Below are 18,119 nucleotides of genomic sequence, written 5' to 3' on the forward strand. Positions count from 1 at the left end.
TACTTTAAGGTTTTTTCCAATTGCTTTCTCATATACAACCAAGCTCTACAAGGTCCTTCTAGTGCACGTGTTTAAAAACTGGTGAAAAATATAACATCTTATATTTTATAAAGAAAATTAGTGGATAGTAAATTCCTCCTTTAAAACAAAGAATCAAAACTCTTATTTTCTGGTTTAGAAGGCAAAGGAGAAGCCAACAATTTTATACCATTACGACACAGAAATCTATTTTCCCTCATTTTCATCACTTAAATGTTTTACAGATACACAATGGTGCTGCAGTTTTTAAAATATGTCTTTCCCATCTAGTTTATCAACTCTTGCCCCATGCATATGACAGTATCCTTTTCCCTAATGGTTCGTCTAGTTTTACTTCTCAGTGTTTTACATTGATGTGCGTCTTCTCTGTTCTTAATTTATAGCCACTTGGCAGAAATTCTTTTTCTTAATGTCAGGGTTGTAGATTCTTGGTTATGATTCTCAGTGTCTGCTGACACTGTACCCTAGCTTCTACTATCAGATTCACAATTCTCTTGAGGTCCTGTTTGGCTGTCAAATTTGGGGTCTCAATTTCTTCTGTTTTGTTCTTATTCAACTCTTGACACAGACCAAAATATATTTAAACCATATAGATTATAAAGTGAGCTTGTATCTCAAAGAAAATTATAAAATTTTGAATGTGTTCAGATTTTTCCATTAATTATTCCTAGAGTTACTTATGAGTGCCATGACTGCAAGTCATTCTGCCTCACCTATTTGCAAAGGCTACGCTGACCCTTTCTGATCTTTCAGTTTTGCAGACTTACAGTATTAGTGAAGGAGAATTCCTTCTCTTTAATACTATGCTTAATTTCTTTGTTGTAGTTCAAACCAGTAAAGCAAATCTCTTCAAATTAATTTACAGCAGAATAAAGTTAAATTTTAATCTAGGTTTCTATGACAATTACTAGTGTGAAACAAGACTGAAAAAGACAGAGAAGTACATACAAAGATATCTTTTCTTTCTCACACACAGATTATTTCCTCTGGTGATAAATTGAAGAAGATAAACTAAGAGAAGAGAGATTTTGTTAAAAACAAGTCAGGCTTCTCTTTCTTAGTATTATGTTCCAAAATCATGTGTTAGTCAGAAAGAAACTTCTCTCTTGAAATAACAGTACTGCTCTTAAAGCTGCTCTTATATGTCTGATACCAAAAGATTATTTTGCATGTTCACTTACATTCAGCTACACTCAGTTGTTTCATTCCTTGGTGCTAAACATAATAATAGTATGAGGTGACAATTTTGAAGTAGAAAGCATGTAGAAGTATACAGCACAGCATAAAGAATTAAATGAGGCAAGCGTTACACGGCCACAATTTTACTTTTCATTGTCTAAAATATTAGACTGTATGTTTTGGCCATTACAGAGCTGACTTGACAGATTATGGTGTCTAAATAATTGCAAGACAGTTAATAGTGCAGTTATAGTGCTTGAAAGAGAAATCTTATAGTAAAAAAATATAAATAAGAAACAACTCTGAGTGGAAGGCTCTACCCAGAAAAATTAATGTCCACACACAATCTGCCTGTAGTCCCAAGTGTTTTTCATTGCTAAACCAAAGTCACATCTAACACCATATGTAAGCTATCAGTTGGAACATTAGCTCTGCAGGACTACTTTTGTTGTCAGACAGAGAATTTTAGTAGTTGTCCTATGTTTATAATAGCAATGGCCTAAAGGAGGCAGGCAAATTCTTGGCAGAGCTAACAAGTGAAAATTTCTGCAAGAAACAAATTTCTACATGAAAGTCTACCCTCCCCAAAGAATTTGTACTCATTAATCAGAGAATAAAGAGTGTAACTTCAAATATGCTATATATTTACGTGACAGAATTTTGGAAATCTCAAGAAAAATCTGCATTTTCCTTAATTGAAAACAGATTAGGTATTTGAAAAATGAACCTAAAGGTTCATTTTCTCAAAGGAGAAAACATCATATAACTGAATAAGATAAATTATTCCTGTTACCATCAAAGTTGTCAGAGCTATTCAGTATTAAAAAAGATGGAATTAACTAATGCCACATGACTACATCAAGAGCAAGATATTTACAGGAGAATTAATCACAACACTCTCCAATACCTCAGTGCTACTCACCGTCACAAGTACACCACTAGAAACTCCAACACTGTCAACTACTTGATCAACTAGCAGCTTGAGCTGAAAAACCTGTCCTTTTGAAAGGCCTGAGTTTCTTCCTCAGAAAAGCACTGACAACTCAGTATATTCTTTGTCTGAAAGAATAAATTTATCAATATTAAACTTCTTCTAATATCATCCTGTCTTGTGACAACCTCAAAGGCAATATCAACAACAACAAGAAACTCTGGCAGTACACTCCATAGGGAAGGTAAACCTACCCTGAGTCACTACGTCAACTTAATCCACCACTCTCCCACCCCTGAGATATTTTACACATTCCCCAAATCCGTAAATATAGAACCCTGGCCAACCTCATGCATCCAGCTACAGGACTCCTTTACCAAAAATCTTCAGGATTCATCAAAACTCTCCTCAAACTTCATTACCATAGTCATCCTCCTATTAATCTCTTCATGTTCCACAAGCTATAAAATTGCTGTCTTTTTCTTTACTGTAGTAAAGAACTACTTTATTGCTCTCCCTTCTATTAACAGATTCTCTATACCACTGGTACCAATTCTCATTCTGGATAGTCTAAATGATTTGTATCTAACTAAACCCTGAGCAATTGTTCTTAGCCTGAATTTAGCTTTGAAGTCAGCTGCTTATCTTTTTGTTGTAAAGAAGAGTTTGAGCACCTGAAGGCTTATCGGTATAGTAAAGTTACAGTCTTGAAAACTGACATCTTACCACTTGATACCTTTACACTCAAAAGAAGTAAAAAAGCTATATACAAAGTAAAATCATTCTATTTACCCTAGAAATGTAAGCAACACAGTATAATAATGGTTTAGCATCAAAAACCAACTTATTGTGTAGTTGATTAGGTATGAGATTAATAATTCTGTTTAATGCTAGAAAGGGAAATGGAGTCTGTTTCCAAAGAGTTGATTTTTAAACTTCTGTGATATGCTATTTTACTTCTATTTTACTTCAAATTCTGAAGATCTTTTTTTTGTTGTTGTTGTTATTCAGGACATAGAAAATACACAGTAACATCAAATTCCAACACCCAAATGAAACATATCTTGTTTAAAATTCTTAAGACTATAATATTCAAGTACACCACCAAGAAATCAGTGAATTTACAGGCTGTTCCCCCAAATATTTCCAGCATCAGAAACTACAAAATTCCACTTTCAGAAGAGTAATTTAACTGCTATTATAACATATTTCATTTGTAATTCCTACAATTGTTAAAAGCAATGTTGGGAATGTCCCTCTCAATTTGTGTTAAGTGACATACAATTATCCTTATAGAAGCACCTCTCTAAAAAGTAACTCTAGAAACATTTCTGGTTCATTACTGGTTTAGGTTTCCAATTTTTTTAATCCTCTCTTTATTTTGTACATATTCTATTTTTTGTCTTAGAAAAATATCTTTTTACTAAGAGACATAATGGCATTCCAGCAGAATAAGGAACAAATGTAACATCTTTTCTTTTCCATAGGTATAAAAAAGAAAAAGTCACCTAAACTGTCTACAACATAAATGCCACCTAGCTAGTCATCTTGGGCTCCTTTTGAAGTCAGTGGACAAAACCAGGCACTTACAGGGCATGATTCATCTCATTTCAATATATGTACCTGAAAAGGCCGTAGGAATTTTGTTCTGTATGTGCCAACCTCTCTCCATACACATAGTCTAGATGAAGATAAACTAACAAGATCACTGTGCATTGCAAATATCAACTAGGTGCAGTGATGAATGACAGATGTCACAAGAAAATCTACCACAACATTAGGAAGACATTCAAAAGAAAAAATAAAATACACAAAGCAGGTCCATGGAAGGATAAAATATACTAACTTGATCATGCTTTCTTTGCTCTTGCATGGCTTCCCAAACAGCCTGGGCAATCTTCTCTTTATGTCTGTCACGTTCTTCTTCCCACATTTTTCTTTCTTCTGCATGAATCTTCTCCAAATTTCTCCTCTCCTCCTCTACTGCTTTCAGAACAGCCTCCTGCACTACTTCTTTTTCAGCCTTTGAAACGAATCAAGCACAAATAAATGACCAAAATACCTAACATGGGTGCCTAACTCATATATACTACTACTTCTAATAAGATCTATGAGCTGACAAGATATGGGACGTGAATATTTTCACTTCTAAACTATGAGCTTACATTTATCTTAAGGTGCTACCAAGCAGGTATTACCACTGGACAATGACTTTGTAGTTACAGAAAGAAAAAGAAAGTTACAAGCAAGGATCTTGAATTCCCACCTACTGAAAGCACAATATATCATAACTAGTTTGCTTAAAGCCAATACAAAAAACATGCAGCAGAAACCATGTAAGAGTCGGTACATCATGGGCCTCCCTACACTGCTTGATATTCCCATATATGAGATATTCCTGCTTTTATCTACAAGTATCTGAAGTCCAAAACAAGTCTGAGCGCTTTCTGTGGCAAAGTAGCCAGCACATACCTAAAACAAATGCATCTTCCCTCCCAAAGCTCCTTAGCTATGCATTCTACAAGAAGTACTTTCACCTTTTTTTTTTCCCAATGTTTATATTCAACCATTACATGAAATCACCAGAAGACACACACTGAATTTCAAGTAACAAGGACAGCCCTACACATGCTGAGCAACACAAATATATTTATCAGCAAGACAATCATTGCATAATATCTACAAATAAATAATGGCAGGCTGAAGTTCAAAATAAATGAAATGATAATATAGCTTAAACAACTGTGCTAGGTAACACACATCACTAGTTTTCCCAGATCATTATATGCAACTGAACTTTTGTACTGGATCCTACATCAGTATTAGAAATGAAAGATAGCTTAACATTTACAAAATTACTGTCCTAACCCCAATGCACTTAATAATGAAATAGACTGAAGAAATCATATTTTAAAAAATGAATACTCACTTTTAGTCAAACATCAACTTAAATCATTGAAAACCTGTTAAAATGTCCAAATTTTTTACACGATTTATAAAATAGTTCTGTCCTCATTGAAAATGACCATATTTAACAAAAGTTAAATAAGACACAATGCTAATCGTCTTAAGATCATCAGTTGACCCTGCTACCTAGCTCTTCAAATCAAGGTGTATTGATGTTGTTCACTGAAAGATCACGAAACCAGATATTTAGGCAACACCAACAACTGAATGCAATATTGTGACTTGTTGCTATAAACTAATTCAGAGGCTATCTGACATAGAAGTTATATAGACTATCTGTATTAAGGCATAGGATATAGCAGATATGTTCATGATTTATAGAACTAGCTTCTTTTAGACACATATGAGAACACAGAGTTTGACAAATTTAGGTATGAAAAAAGAATGAGTTGCTGAACTTGACATTTGTAATGACACACATGGAACCCACATTGCATGTCTACTACTTAACAAGAGATACCTTTGCAGCAGCTGCCACAGCCTCCTTACTTCTTTGTCTTTCTTCATCCAAACATTTGTCAAGCACTTCCTGTAAATGTTATGAAAAATTAAAGTGGAATACACAATAGAGGAGTGGCTAAAAATCATTTCAAACAGTCAAAGGGCTTGAGAAAGCTTCCTCTTCCTGTTAATAATTGTGACAGGATCATTCCCAACGTACTCCATGGTGCAGATCAGACCCCCTTTTTTTTGTAAATAAAAGCAATACCTTGTGTTTTTGCGACTGCTGCATCAAAGCTTCTTCTATCTTTTCTGATAACACTTCCTTCTCTGCTTCCAAAATGTCGAGAAGTCGCTGATGCTATTGGGAGAAAACATTCATATCTGTGTAACCACAGTCTGCTAGTAAAACAGACAAAAATAACTCATCCAAGACACTTAGGTTTGTCAGTCGCTTACAAAATGACTTAAAATGTAGATTCAGTTAAATGACATATACAGTACTCCTTTAATTGATTTCATGTCATGAAAAAAACTTACAATAATGAGAAATGTTTAGCTTCCTGATTATCTAATACTTCCTAATATTCTTCAGACCGAGAGGAAAGAAGTTGAAAAAAAAAAAAAAAATCACTACATAAAAACAATACTTAGAAAATTTATAAAGATGGTCTAAGCAACACCACACTTTAAACATTTCATTTAAACAGCCGTAGAATTTAAATTATGCTTGTACTACCTCTCAGTTATACGTATAGAGGGCAGAAGGCAAACGTATTTTTTTCAACCCTTTGTGATACTACGAACTTTGAAAGCCAGGAAACAAGACTAAAAGAGAATGCTGCTTTCTTCTAATTTTCTTGTAATTTGAAACATTTTTTCAGGGACAAAATGAACTCTGAAGTGATCAGGTAGTCTATATGTAGACGTATAATCTGTCACTGTTCTTAATCACAACTCATTTATCTGTTTTTCACTAAACTAAGTAAAGCATTTGAAAGATGTGGGGTTTGTCTGTAAGAGCTAAGCTGTTTTCCAAAACTAAAAATTATTACTGGAAATTATTGATGTTGGGTATTTGTCATGAGATAATTGCTAGCAAGTCAGTACACTACTTTATTTGTTATTTAAGAGATGATATATTACAACCTTAAAGCATAGTATCAATACATAATAATATTTTATAAGATCACCAAAGGAAAGCGTAACAGCAGTTTTATATTAATAAAAGTGTATATAACGAACATAAAATTTTTACACAAACACTTATGCAGGCAAATACCCCTTTCACCAGCATTTCTAAGAAACAGTCATTTCTGTTTCATGAATTTTATTATGTTTTAATTATAAATGTCTCTAATGGCAGCTAGAAATACATTACCAAACTGCAATACTATGTTCTGAAAAATATTTTTTCATTTGAAGAATAGAATAGAAAACTTCTAGACTGCTTTATAAAATAAAACACCTATCTGCCTTTCCAGGATAAACATGCAAAGAGGCATTTCCTTGTGAATTTACTTAAAATAGGTCTGAATGGAGCAGACATATTCTAATGGAAAACACCTGTGGAAGGAGTGGTGAAATTCACATCATGGTTATACTTAATGATGTGTAACTCACTTTTCTTGTGGACTCAGTATTTTCAGACACGAGCTTTAACTATCAGGGCACTTATAGAAATTATTTTTTCCCAGTAACTCAAAGGTGAAACAATAAATGGATTTTATTAGTCAAATGATCTCCATGACTCTTTGTTCGACTGACTGCACAGACTACAAACCTGTTATTTCACTTTCATTTGAAAGAATGACACAATAGAAGACAAACATATGCAAATATTTTATCAGACATATGCCACAAATCAAAGTTTACTAATGTCAATTAAAAGACTGAAACTTTATTTGCTTCAGTCAAGAATCAGTAAGGGACTTTCTAAGGAGAGCTCGTTAGAGAAAATCACCTCTATCTTTAAAACACCTACAGTAGAATGGCAGTCAACTTGTTCAGCAAGATTAGAATTTCTAGTGTAAGACTTGCAGGCAGTTAATTCCCATTTGACCTTCAGACTTCTAGGTTAGATATCTTTCAAGTTCTAACATCTTGTTCTGCTTCTTTTAAGTTGCTATAATGGGCCAGCTACCAGATGTATTTTACAACATTCTCCATGGGACTACAATTTTCAGCCTTTAAACTTCAAGGCAGTTTTAGAAATTTTATTTTACATACATGTATAAGAAGACATTCAAGACCATCCTGGAAGTCCTGAAACAATGCAGACATTTGCATTAGTACAATATAGAACACGTATACATGGCCAATGGAGACAACTAACATCTATTCTCCCTGCAGACAAAACAATTTCATGACTACAGCCTTCTGCATGACCCTAATCTCACTACACAGCAGTTTACTTTCCATAAACCTGTGGTAGACCTACAATCCTGAAAAACACAGATAGCAGGACCAAAACTTTTTTATCATACAGAAACCTGAAAAGTTCTGATCTTTAATACATCTCTGAAGTGAAAAAATGTATCTCCTTCACTGTGAAGAGTGCACAGCTAAATCCAGAGATCAACTCTTTGTACAAAAACGAGAAAATGTTATGCCAGTTAGTTGTTACAGTAATAAGGAGTTTAACAACACCTGGACAGATCAGTTCCATGGAGATACAGCATAGAAAACAAATGGAAATATAGACAGCAGTATAAGATAAATCAGTTTGCTTCTTCTGGAAGCAGAAAGAGAAGTCTTTAAAATACAATATACTGCTTTTCTTTGCCACTTTAACTACAAAAAAGGGTGCCTACTAAGTAAACAATTACCATAAAAAAGAAAGCTGCTGTGACTGCCATTTGCAGCACGATTACTTTGCTTGAGCTTAGGATCTCTTATTTCCTTGGTAGATTAGAAAATCTATATGGTATCACATTTTGAGTTTTATAGAATTCACAGAAGTTCAGTAAGAACTGTATTAAGAATTGTATCTGTGTATAAAAACACACTAGTTCCTATTTTTCAAGATACTAGAGGTAACTGTGAGCACATTTAGAATACTTTCAAAATAAAAGCTAATGACTTCTGGCATATTTCAATGCAACCTCTTTTACATTATATAGCATCCCCATTTCTCATGGAAACATAAAATTTATAATTTCAAGATTGTAAGCCTCTTGTGAATAGCTTGGCATGTCCTTTGCTATTATAATGTAAACGTTTATTCATGTGGAATAATCCTTCCATAAATGGTTACCTTCATATCGGAACTTCCAAAAGTTCATATATCATCACAAGTGTTGCAACAGCTGTCCATACAACCCAGTAAAGCAAATTCTCTTGTACTAGTCCTAGAGAAATACCTTGAAGAACTGTTTATTTGGCTTCAGAATTTATATTTGGCCAAATAGTTTTCTTTTTCAGAGAGAAACGTACCTTAAGCTGTTAAATTACATAAATCATATAAAAAGAAATAAGTAACTGGAAATAGACAAAGCAGAATAAAATATTATGTGAACTGCTTCTCCCTGAAACAGGTCTTGAGTCCAGAAAGCCCATATTGCATAGTTAGCGTAGATACAACAAAAAGGATGAAAGCTTCCATTCTGCATGTAATTAATAAGAAATTTAATTACTTATCAAGAACTTTTATTTTTTCCAAGGTACTGTGCCCCACATTAGTATCAGCCCTCATATGGAGCCATGGAACCTCCTTGAAAGCTGTGCTTATTAAAATGATGTAAAGTGAGCTCAGTGGTATTATTAATCCATTTTATAGAAAAGAATGCACCACCTTGTCATCTGAATTCCTTTTTACAGAAGCACAGATCTTTCAAAGGCATACTCAGGTATCTAGGTTATGCATAACACTTGAGCAGAAAATGTGGGAATTTATGGATAGTAAAGGTTTCTGTGCATTCACTCTTCTAACAGTGATCAAGGAAAGTTTAGCTATTTCTGTATAATGACAGCATTCTGACAAACTTTGAAAAAAGCAGTAATGCAAAGGAAATGATTAATGAACGTATGAACAGAATTCCAAGCTGTTAGTTCAAATGTCTCTGCACAGCAAGCTACTCTAACCCCTCTGGAACTAGTCTTTAAATTAGGGCAACCAGCTTTGTACTTCAGATTTAAAAATAATCCATATACCTTCTAAGTAGAAGTTATTATATAGAAGCATGAGGTACATTAAGTTTCTAGACATATGCAGAATGACTTTGGACTCTGGTACTAAATGGCCACAATGAACTTTATATACAGTCAGTGCTTCCTCAGTTGGTCTTTCAGATGAAGTTATTAAAGGGAGTTGAAGGTTAAAAACATATAAAAGGTGACAGTTTCACTTCAGCACTTATACATTTGAGAGCTTTCAAGTGCTCTTGTATTTCTAGTTAACAGGAAATAACAGGATGTTTTAGGTTCATTTACTTGGCTTGTAGATTTTTGTTCAGCTATAGTAAAGGTCTCTTAACAATACAGACCACTGCTGAATTAAAGATCATATACACTGAGATAAATGCCTACAGCTAAGCAAACTTACCTCATAACTCCCTCCCCTTCTCAACAGGAATAAAAGCTATAGAAAGGATGCAAGTTGAATGAATCTCATTCAGCATTTCCAGTTTCCACAGGTAAGAATTATGAACATGTTCCTCTCTCTGTTAGACAGTATTAAAGGAATAAACGAAGAGTGTCGAGACTTAAGGCACCACTCTGAGCTATCTATACACTGAATTTTGATTCCCAAGGATTGTAGAGGCCACTTTCTCTTAGGCTTATCTGGACGTCAAAGTTGGAGGTCTCCTGGTAATTGTACCTGTCAAGAGGATATTGCCCATGCTTCAACAAATAAACCCAATAAAAGCTTTAAAGAATGATCAGCCTCCTGTAAGTAGGCTAATGAGTTCATCAGACCTAACAGTCCTATGAAAAATAATCAACTCTATTCCATTTTTCCTGTGAAAGTTATGATGGACACCTACTTATGGAGCCTTACGTTTGGAAAAAAGCACCTAACCCACGTAGACTATAAGACAGTGGCCATCAAGTTTTTAAATGGAAGTTGAAGTGACGGTTTCCTTTATTAATCAACAATCAGAACCAGAAAACAGGTAAGAAAATTCTAAACATGTTGGGGCTTTGAATCCGATTATCCAGCTGTTATTAAACAAATATACCTTACTGACTTTCTGAAGTGCAAAAATGGAAATTGATGAAAAAATATGGCTACAGATAATCCACCACCCCCCCCGCCAAAAAAAAAAAAAAGTGTCCTGAACTGGAAATATGGTGCATAAATCAGTGTGAGGCCAAAATAAATCTCACTGAAAACTCCACTTTAGTGCAACAAGAAAGTTTTCAGCCAGTGTAAGTTTGCTAGGTTGCACATTCACATTGTGCATGTTATCTATGAGGCACAGTAGACAGTACAACACTATGCAGAGATACTCAGCCAGATCTAAAAACCTTTAGCTTAGGTACAACAAGTAGTATAGCTCTTTAATGCATCATTTTGCCTGAACTAACTTCCATAGCCCAGCACCCTCACCTAGCCCTCTTTCTGATAAAGCTATAATTTGCTTCCTTTTATTCCTTAGACAGGGACTATAGGGTTAAGAGTGCAAAATTCTGATGTGTAAAAATCCTGAGGAGCAAATTGTAGTGGGACATGATGGTCCAATGTGACACCATAAAATGTTTTCCAATAAAAGAAAAAAACCTAAACATTTTAGAAAAGTGGTATTCCAAAGTGGAGAAAGATACTAATATTTCTACCCTACTCTCTGGAAAGGAGCAAGAGAGGGTCAAGAAGAGTCTTCTGAAAATCAAGTTAAAACAAAAGGCATTCAAAAATAGGTTATAATGTTTTCCTCCCTGCAAGAAGTTCTCTAGGCAATGGTTCCAAATGAAAATCGTTTGATGTAGATTCAAATATAAATACAGAGGTCCTGTGGTTTTTCTTGATTCCTGTAAAAAAGAAATCAAAAAAATCTTTCTTTTTTTCCTGGAATGTGAGTCATAGAAGACATTGTAAACAGATTTAATCACAATAGCAACTAGTCAGTATTTTTTGTTATTTTTATATATTAAATTTATTTCTGAGGAATCATGACATTTTTCTTTCAGGTAAGCATCTTTTGAAGGATTACATAGTATATATTATAATAATTCATGGAGTGAATGAAATAATGCAGGATATGAGCTATTTTACAGCTAAAATGCTGTATTAAAGTATTAATAACTAATTCTAATTTATTACAGTTATAATTCTTTGCATATTCCTATTAATCATAAACTGCAAATTTAAAGAAAAACAGAGAATAGGGTGTCTTGCATGAATTGAAATGCATTTTAAAAAATATAGACAGTTTCTTCCTGGGCCCTGTACTGTTTTATTTAAAAAGAAACGAGTACAGGATTTCATCCACAAATGATGATGCAATTCTGTTGCTACAACAAATAGGCATCCAATTTATGTTTCTGCAGATTGGTTCCTTCACAATATTGAGTAAAGCATCATGCATGGATCACCAAATTCAGGATGGATAAATTCATTCTGTTAGCTGCTATTCATAGCTTATGTAAAAGTAGTCAGATAATCATTCAGAAACAAAACAGCAAACAACATCACAGAACAACCAAAGTTGATATGAATGTCCTAATATTAAACAGAAAAAAAAAAAGCTTGCATTATTTGTAGTATCACTGCAACAAAATAATGATATTTCACACTTTCACAGATCTTTCATCTGAGGAAACAATTTTCATACACGAATGAAATTACACTTGGAACCTTCTTTTAATGGCATCATTCTGAAAAACAGTATATTAAGACATACGTATGTCTAATTCACCCTCAGTGAATGACCAGTTCTTCTTGTAACAAAAGTCTACTGAATTTTTTAATCTAATGAAACTGCATTGTAGTTAGTAGTTTAACAGAAAAAACACAGGCATCATAAGACTTTCTCTCTCATCTCCAGTTTTTTTTTTTTTTTTTGTACCTTCATTACATATGAACATAGAACAATCCCCGTCCCTCGAGATTTGGGAAAAAATATCTTCAGAAACATTTAGCAAGTGTTTCAGTACTTCATTCATCAGCAGGAATAATAAACCACGGGATTGGTCTTTTTAAAAATTCACCAATTCAAATTTGTTCACCTATTTTAACAAGAAAACTTCTTAACCCACAAAGTTCTACTTTTATTTCTGTCTCTCACGAAGGAATCTAACGGTAGGAAGAAATAACACAAGTTGCGGGAAACATCTTTATGGGAGAGGGAGATGACATAACAAAAATACACAGTTATAGCATTATGATTTTGTAATGTTACCAAAATATGCCCATTTCTACATCCTATTCAAAATTTTATCCTGAGGAAAAAGGCAACCTTATTAAAACACTAATAATAGTTTTCTGCTCCTGTAGAAAGGCTAGCTATATTTAACAGCATATTCTTTTATACTGCACCTTTTCTTCACTACTGCTAAACTATGCCTAAGTCAAATGACAAGATCTGGTAATCATAACTGGTTTCCTATACTGTCCTCACTATCTGTGGCATCTGAGTGTTTGGCAGCGCAAGGTGGAAAATCTGTCTGAAGAATTCCAACATCTGTTACATATTTCCACTTCCTCAAATTATAACTTATTACTGCATGGTTGAACTGTATCTTTTTGCCAGTTTGAGGTCCAAGAGGCTAACAAAGCAGCAAAACTTTTCTAAGAGAAAGCTCACGAATCAGCAAAACATTATTAAACCAGAAAAGTTAAAACAATGAAAATATAAAGAAAAATAATAGCAGTAATAAAGTAATTAAGCCTATACTTGTACTCAGGGTTCCACTCAGCAGTATACAGACAGCATGCAAACTGTATAATTTGAGGCACATCAGAGGCTGAAATTAAGCTTAAAACATTTTGCTGCATATGTGCTTCATTGTTTTTATAAATAAAGTAAGAAGCTATACAAAGTCATCTAATAATGAAAATACTTTTCTCAGAAAGTGTACACAGTAATAGAGACTATTAAAAACCCCACGAACTTCAAGGTCCTAAGGATAGAGATAAGGAACTTCAGTAAAAAGATGAAGGAAAAAAAAAAAAAACAATTAATTAGCCCCTCTGTTTTTGTGATCTAATTCATTTCACAGCCTGTATGAGTTCTCACAGAATTGCTCCATCTCTCAGGAAAAATAGAAGGAAATGAACTCCTAAAATATGAGCAATATAAACAGCAAAATGTTCAGTAATGGAAGATAGCAAAACAGAGGAAAAAAATAATTTTTCAACAATAGCTGAGAGAAAAAATTGAGGAGAACAATCATACTATATTACTTAGTTGTTCAGTATTGACAAGAGTTGATGATATAAATTCATAACAAGTAATGAAGATTGTAAGGAAACTTGTTATATAAGCAAAAGGCAGAAAGCAAAAATCACACTAAAGAGCTACTTTCAAGTGGAACTTGACAAATCCAAGGCAGCAAATGCAATTTCCAAATAAGATTTTTGGTTGAGACTCTGAAAGTATCCTGGCTGAATTAACAGTGCAAAGGGACTGCAAAATCATCCTCTAACTAACTTGCAATAGTGGGCAGATTCAAATGAAGTTAGAAGACTCTGGTAAGGATTTACATTTTTTTCAAAAAATAGATATGCCTTTTTGGATCTTAGCAATGTAACTTTTGGGGAGGTAAATACTAAGCAATACTGGATACAAAGTCAACACATACAAAACCAAAACACAGAGTGAGGATGAATCAAACTTTTTCAAGATTTAAGGAAAACAAATAAAAAAAAAAAAACCCACAAAAAAAGCCTTCCCTGCACAGGAAGAGCTGCTTCTTGATCTTTTCACTCTAATTCTCTCTATATACACAGAAATCAAGGAGGTATTTTAAATTTAGGAATAAGTGACTCAAATTGACAACAGGATTCTAATAAATACTTTTTTTCTCCTTTACATAATCAGGAACTACCAGAGAATAAAGAAGTTCTGAGAAAGTCTAACTTCACTCTTGGCAGAAGAGTGGCAGACCCGAAAAGACACATCTAGATGAACCATGTTTAAGGATGAGAGGTTAGGTGCAAAGTGAATTAGATGAAAATGTAATGGGAATGACTGATACGAAATACTTCGTTTTGGAGGGAATGAATAAACAATTATTCCCACAGCAGCAAACTGCAAGATTTCTGAGAACTGAGAGGAAATGCTCAAAGAAGGGGACATGATAAATACTCTCAAGAATTTCCAAACTTATCATAGTTGGAATTAATGAACCAGAAAGGTTATGTCCACCACAGTCTTCATTTTTTCAGTCTGCAAGTCTTCAGGATTATTCAAGTCCCTACTACTCTCACTGCAAAAATTGGCTACTGTCTCCTAAAAATGCAAATATTCAAACTCTCTAAGAATCTAGTTTGTATATGCTCCCTTCAAGATCAAGCACTAAATAGATTTCACAATTACTACCATTAGATGGGAAAAACATAGAACCTCTTTTGTTTACAAGAGGGGAAAAAATAAATAATCAAAGTTCATAAAATAAGCATTATTATATAAACATGCTGCACATTATGAGTAGATATAAAAATCAGATTTGAAATAATAGAAAATTATACTTCCGACTGTGGAACTAAGTTGCTGAATGAAATAAACGTTCTCTGGCATACAAACAATCACTTGCTACACAAGACAAGTACTTTTTACATTTGACATTTTAGGAATTGTCGGGGCACTTACTGGTACTCTTCACAGAAGGCTATGCAAAACACATCAAAATGTATCATCCAAATACTGGAGAAGGTAAGGTATCTAATCACATTCCAGCAGCTCATTACTATTGTCACACCAGTTTTCTGCTTGTCTACAAGCTGTTCTTGGAAGCATCATACACTTCAAAAAACTGAGTTCTAGCAAATGGAACTTCTATTCTGACTGACCTTTCAGCACATTGTTTTCAAATTGAAGCTAAATCAGTACTTCTCTGAGCGTGTCTCAAAAAAAAGGGCACAAGATTTCGTGCACCATCCAACAGATTTCGAACTACTATTTATCACAGAAATGACAGCCAACATTATGATAGAGTGGAAAAAGAATTAAGGACATGAGCCTAACTCTACTTATCTTAAATGTTGCTGCATCTACAAATGCGAGATTTGTTTCATAGCTTCACAAAATCATCATGAAAAATATCAACATGCAAAAGTGCAGAGGAAGCATTTAACTGAGTTCTTTCCTTTTTGTGTGACACTTCCAGTACTGTTCTGTCTCAGCAATTACACTAGCAGCTCCTTTGGCTTCTTAAACTATGGAAAAAATTTCAGCATAATGTACTCTATACAAAGGAAAACTGCAGGCCACACATCCTTAAGGGTTTACTGAGTAGAAGAAAGGAAGTCCAGCCCAGGAAAGGAATATGCATGCAACTGAACTACAGAATTAAAGACTTCTATTCCTTGTCTGTCTTTATTCTTCTTTTATATAAATCAAAATGGAAAATATGCAGACTAACATAATTAAGGACCACAGTAAAATATATCCCCCTTAACTACATCCAAGCATGAAAACACTACACAGAGTGTCCAGTTGTATCTCTCTGACTGATACTGTTTCCTCAGGAAGGCATAGAGAGAAAGAGGAATATTGTCAAGTCATAGTTTAGAGACAGAAATGTGTGATCTGAGCCTCACTTCACATATACTTCAACTGCTCTCCATCCAAGAATACCTGTTTCACACTGTTTAGAAGACAGTAAGGAAGGAGACCATCAAGGTAAGGAAAGAAAAGTGCAAGATAAATAAATAGAGGGAAAATGATTTCTCATAAATGAGAAGTGATTTGCTGCAGGTATTTAAGATTTTATTTTACCTTAATACACAGATCATTGACTGTTTTAAAAAGAATATAAAAATCAACCTCAATATAGTCTACATTTTTAACACCATCTACTTTGATTGAATAGTGAGAGAAATTTCTGATACATCATCATTTCTAGGGCTTCCAGTGAAAACAGGTAATTCCTTTTACATTATCATGCTCATGGTCTAGCAACCTTAATGAGAAAATTCCTTAGAATATCCTAGTCCTACATAGTAAATACTTTAAAATAACAGATGTTTACTTACTCCATCTTTTTATGGTGCCTTTTATGGACCGTGCCTTTTAAAGTTACTCAGTTCAGAAGAAAAACCTACTTTGATGTTTGAACATACTACTTCTATTTACACATTGGAAAACAGGGGAAAGCCGAAAGACACTCTATTCCACATATTGAAGTATGGAACAGCAGAATATTGCCAATGATACCTGCCTCTGCTAGCTGCATCCAGCCCAGGCAATTGCTGCTCTTTCCCACTAAAAATCGAAGTAAGTGCACAGCCTGCAGACCTTTTCCATGCCTCATTTATCATAAAAGATTGCTAGCACTTACTAAAGAAGGTAGAACTATGACCTAAATTTGTCAGTAATCTCAGAGAGAGATAAATTTTACTGTCAAATGCCTGGTTTGGTTTTGGGTTTTCTTTGAGGGTTTTTGTTTGTTTGGTTTTGATATTCATACTTTACAAGATACATATTGTTCTACCTCATGTGGCATCTCCCTTCTAGCACTGAACAATACCTGACTATACTGAAGCACTTTTATTAACTTGCTGTTATATGTGCCTTCATTTTCTGAGCATTAAAAATTTCTATTCAAAAGTTTATCATGTTTTTCAGTATGTATTTTCATACAGCACATGAGTTAAACCACAAGATCAAAGCTGGTGTTCATTTTCAGGAGGCAACATCAAATACGTTCGTGCCTCAGAAAAAGATAAGGATGAAATTTGTGATTTTCCAACTTGTAATAAACTGATATGTGTTTTCCAATGACATTTTCTCTGATATCCTCAAATGCTAGAAATGTACAACTGACATGCATTGCTTTCCTAAATATTCAGTATATGACGTAACTGATTCCTGGCATAGAGAAGAATTCTCATTGTCCTGTTCATGATGAAGGACACCATGACCCTGGTGCCCCTGAATATGTCACGAAAATGCCTGGCTTGCTTTTTGAAATGTTGATATGAGAGTGTATTTCCTTCAAAAAAACCCAGCAACCCTAGAGATTGTTCCCCAGGAAGCATCCATTACAGTGATCATCAATTTCTTTGAGGGAACTGGTCCTTTGAACACATTCCAGGAAAGGGGGAAGGGGACCTATAAGCTCCAGACCTAGGGGACATTTGAGATCAGATATTCAAGACAAGTGACATTAATGGACTAAGGAAAGGGTAGATGTAGAAATACTTGGCATCTGTTGGCAGTATCTGAATAGTAACTGATACTGCCAGCTCATCTCTCAAGTGTTTGTTTCAAAAGCAATGGATAGTGATAATGATTAATACATATGGACACTTCACTGAGAGGCAGTTTAGTATAGTATGTCAGAGTATACTGAACTTCAAGCAGATTAAACTAAACTAGAAAATAGACTAGAACTTTCTTACTTTAGGATTGGTGGGGAAGGCATCTGTCAGAAGGGCCAGAATAGAAAATGGCTCAGA

The 18,119-nt window shown here is 34.2% G+C and overlaps 1 protein-coding gene across 5 annotated transcripts in view; it reads right to left on the bottom strand.

The window, feature by feature from the left end:
* The window catches only part of CCDC91 (coiled-coil domain containing 91), a 161,852-nt gene that overhangs the window by 49,309 nt on the left and 94,424 nt on the right, over positions 1–18,119 (bottom strand). For all 5 annotated transcript variants that reach the window (XM_050915090.1, XM_050915087.1, XM_050915088.1 and 2 more), the window contains exons 9-11: positions 5,826–5,918; positions 5,577–5,645; positions 3,996–4,172 (exon numbers count right to left, since the gene is read on the bottom strand). In XM_050915090.1, coding sequence (XP_050771047.1) covers positions 3,996–4,172; positions 5,577–5,645; positions 5,826–5,918 — 339 coding nt within the window. The remainder of the gene's footprint in view (positions 1–3,995; positions 4,173–5,576; positions 5,646–5,825; positions 5,919–18,119) is intronic.

Source organism: Gymnogyps californianus, chromosome 1 (assembly GCF_018139145.2).
Source record: "Gymnogyps californianus isolate 813 chromosome 1, ASM1813914v2, whole genome shotgun sequence".
Classification (NCBI taxonomy): Eukaryota; Metazoa; Chordata; class Aves; order Accipitriformes; family Cathartidae; genus Gymnogyps; species Gymnogyps californianus.